At 38.6% G+C, this 3,042-nt stretch overlaps 1 protein-coding gene across 1 annotated transcript in view; it reads right to left on the bottom strand.

Annotated features, from left to right (window-relative positions):
* Window positions 1–1,559: 1,559 nt before the first annotated feature.
* jam2b (junctional adhesion molecule 2b) overlaps window positions 1,560–3,042 on the bottom strand; it is a 17,372-nt gene continuing 15,889 nt past the window's right edge. The window contains exons 8-10 of the mRNA XM_008275590.1: window positions 1,885–1,903; window positions 1,736–1,784; window positions 1,560–1,598 (exon numbers count right to left, since the gene is read on the bottom strand). Coding sequence (XP_008273812.1) covers window positions 1,560–1,598; window positions 1,736–1,784; window positions 1,885–1,903 — 107 coding nt within the window. The remainder of the gene's footprint in view (window positions 1,599–1,735; window positions 1,785–1,884; window positions 1,904–3,042) is intronic.

Here is a 3,042-nt window from a genome sequence, read left to right as displayed (position 1 = left end):
TTCGGCACACAGAAAGGATCCATATGCATTTATATGCCTTAAGCCGCCTCCCTAAATGAATCAGTAACAAGAGTTACTATCTGTGGTCTCACACTACATGTAAGCATCAACAAAGTGAGAATGCACCTCGATCAGCTACAACATTAAACCCACTGACAGGTGACAATGCTCTGCTGAAGAACCTTGGAATTGATGTGGATGTTACTTCAGCCCACCCACAGCTCCCCCAGCAGGACAATGCATCCTACCTCACCCAAATAAAACTGCTCAGGAAAAGCTCGAAGAACACGACAAAGAGCTCAAAACACTGACTTGGCATCTAAACTTAACAGATCACAGTCTGATCCATGGGATGAGCCAGAACAAGAACCCTGCAACCCACAGAACACAAGGGATCTGCTGCCAACGTCTCAGCACTAGACACCACAGGAGACCCCACAAAGTCCTGTATCGATGCCGAATCAGAGCTGTTTTAGCAGCACCACATTAGACAGGTGCTTTATCTCATTATACATTTCTATTGAACAGTGACACACCCAACATGTTCAGTAGATATAACACTTACCTTATTCATGTCTTCATTTTGTGGTGTTTGTGTACCACATTTACTAGTTAACATTCAACACAAAGCAGATGAGGCTCAATTTAATCAACTTTTTCTTTTTGAGAAAAATACAAATTTTGGCCGGATGGTGGCACTAAATAGGAGACATGACAAAAAAACAATGTTGTGATCAGGATTCAATGATTATTCATGAAGCTACAACACAACCTATGCAAATATATTCCCACCATTTTGGAGTTGATTGCTCAAAAGCATAAAGATATTTTTAACACATATTAATGCCGATAAACTATGTAGCTTGAAAGTGCTGGTTTTTACTCATCATTCTTTATTGATTATGATTCGTCAAAATACTAGAGTATAAAAATATTTCAACGTTTCAAAAGCACCATTCAGTGTGTGCAGACACCTGTTCATTTCTCACTCAGCTTACATCATCTGATACACCGAAATACACGGAAAAAAATCAAAAATAAGAGAGAAAAAGTGTAAAGGAAAATAACATGAGAGCAACGTACAAAAAGTTTTATAAAAATATGTAAAAATGACAAAGAGAAATCAACATTTTTGCACGTAGCTGAAACTGACACAGTCTATATACAGTATTTGCCATAATTAGCACAGATAGTTGGAGTTACCGACCTATAGGTGGCATAAGAGAGCCAAAACCTAAGATGAAGTGCTGAATCTGACATCTCAAGTCTAAAAACGAATTGGAAAAAAACAAGACTTTGAAAGTGTCTTGACACACTGACGATACAGAGGACAAAAAATATCATACAGCATTTGAAAAGGTGGTAAAACTGTAAATTTGGACGTGAACATGAACCTCCTCCAAACTGTCGGGGCAGAAACAAAGCAGCACGGTTTTGGCATTTGAAAGATCTCCGCGTCCGTCGCAGCGACAGTCAAGCAACTCTCTTGTGTGTTGAACAGACACTTCAGATTCTGGATGGTTTGAAGTCAAGGCGAGAGAGCAGCTCCCCCCCTCTCCTCAGATCATGAAGGACTGAGTTTGTTTGTAGTGTTTGAGCTGCGGAGAGACGTACAACGAATCATTTCCTTTCATTAGCTGGGGACCAAAGTTATCAGCAACCTATCAACAGTATTTAATGGCGGCCTGAATTCACGCGAGCAAAACAAGCGATAACAGAACCTTTGATCACTCACGTTGCGAGTGGGAGGAGGAGGAGGAGGCGGAGGAGGGTTGTAGGACTTGCTGAAAGACAGAAGGGTGACGGTTCAGTCTGAGCTCATTACTTGATAATAAAACACATTTACAGGCAACACGGAGCAAGAATTGAAAATGAAACACTCACCTTTTTGTTTTCTTGCTCTCTGTTCAAAGAAACAACAAAACAGAAAATGATCAGTAAGTGTTGAATCGCTATCAGAAGTTGGACATTTACCTCATGATGTGTCGTCAGTGGTGGCCGGAAACTAGTGCTTTCATTCATGTAGAGTCGTGTTTCTGTCCACCTTACAAATCTAAGGAGGATAATCATTTTACTTTGTTTTGGTCTCTGCCAACTCCTGAGGGAAATATGTGTCTCTTCAGCTGCTAAATCCTATACTGCCCTTTAAAAATATTGTTCTGGTTTGCATCAACATTTTGCATCAGTCTTATTAAGTTATGACAACCTCTAATGAAATTAGGATAATCCAATGAACTGCACTGAGTTAGGGGGAATTAGCTTTTCCTCTGAAATCAAAGGTTTAGTTATTTACAACCTACTTACTGATTGGTAGCATAAACACAAGCTTGTAAGCTGAGCAGTATTTCTACATTATTTTTGAAGGACTTTTTAAGAATTATAGAAGTAATTACCATAACTATACATGCTTTTTTTTTTTTATTTGGAAAATGTGAAAGAAATCAAACCAATTTATTTACACTACCATTACCTCAACTTGAATTTAGTTTTAAATCAACTTTGAGTTTAAATTACAAACAATATCATGTTGACACCATTACCATCATTACTATAATGTAATACAAATATAATATAAATAATGTTCGAAACCAAAAAGATGTCTCTAAATGAGAATATTTGATTTTAATTTTTTTTAATCTTGCAACCATGCATTTAACCTTATTCAGGACTTTTGGGGTCTTTTGGACCCCAGGCCATTTGGTTTAGGTGACAGGTGTTGTTTTTTGGGGGGGGGGTTTGAAGATAGATTTTTTTTGGAACCAAATGTACATCAACAGATCAGTAAATTTATTTAACATAGTATAAAAGTCTACAATGAATACCAACAAATATTTTGCACATATTATTTCTTGGGGACCCCAAAAGACCTTCTATGTATGGCAACATGGCAACATCCATCCATTATCTATGCACCACTTAATCCTCACTAGGGTCATGGGGGGCTGGAGTCTATCCCAGCTGACTCAGGGTGAAGTCAGGGGACACCCTGGACAGGTCACCAGTCTATCACAGGGCTACACTTAGAGACAGACAACCAAGCAC

The sequence above is a fragment of the Stegastes partitus genome, unplaced genomic scaffold (genome assembly GCF_000690725.1).
Source record: "Stegastes partitus isolate 25-593 unplaced genomic scaffold, Stegastes_partitus-1.0.2 Scaffold55, whole genome shotgun sequence".
NCBI lineage: Eukaryota > Metazoa > Chordata > Actinopteri > Pomacentridae > Stegastes > Stegastes partitus.
The sequence above is the reverse complement of the archived record's forward strand: the minus strand, read 5'-3'. Positions and strand labels throughout refer to the sequence as shown.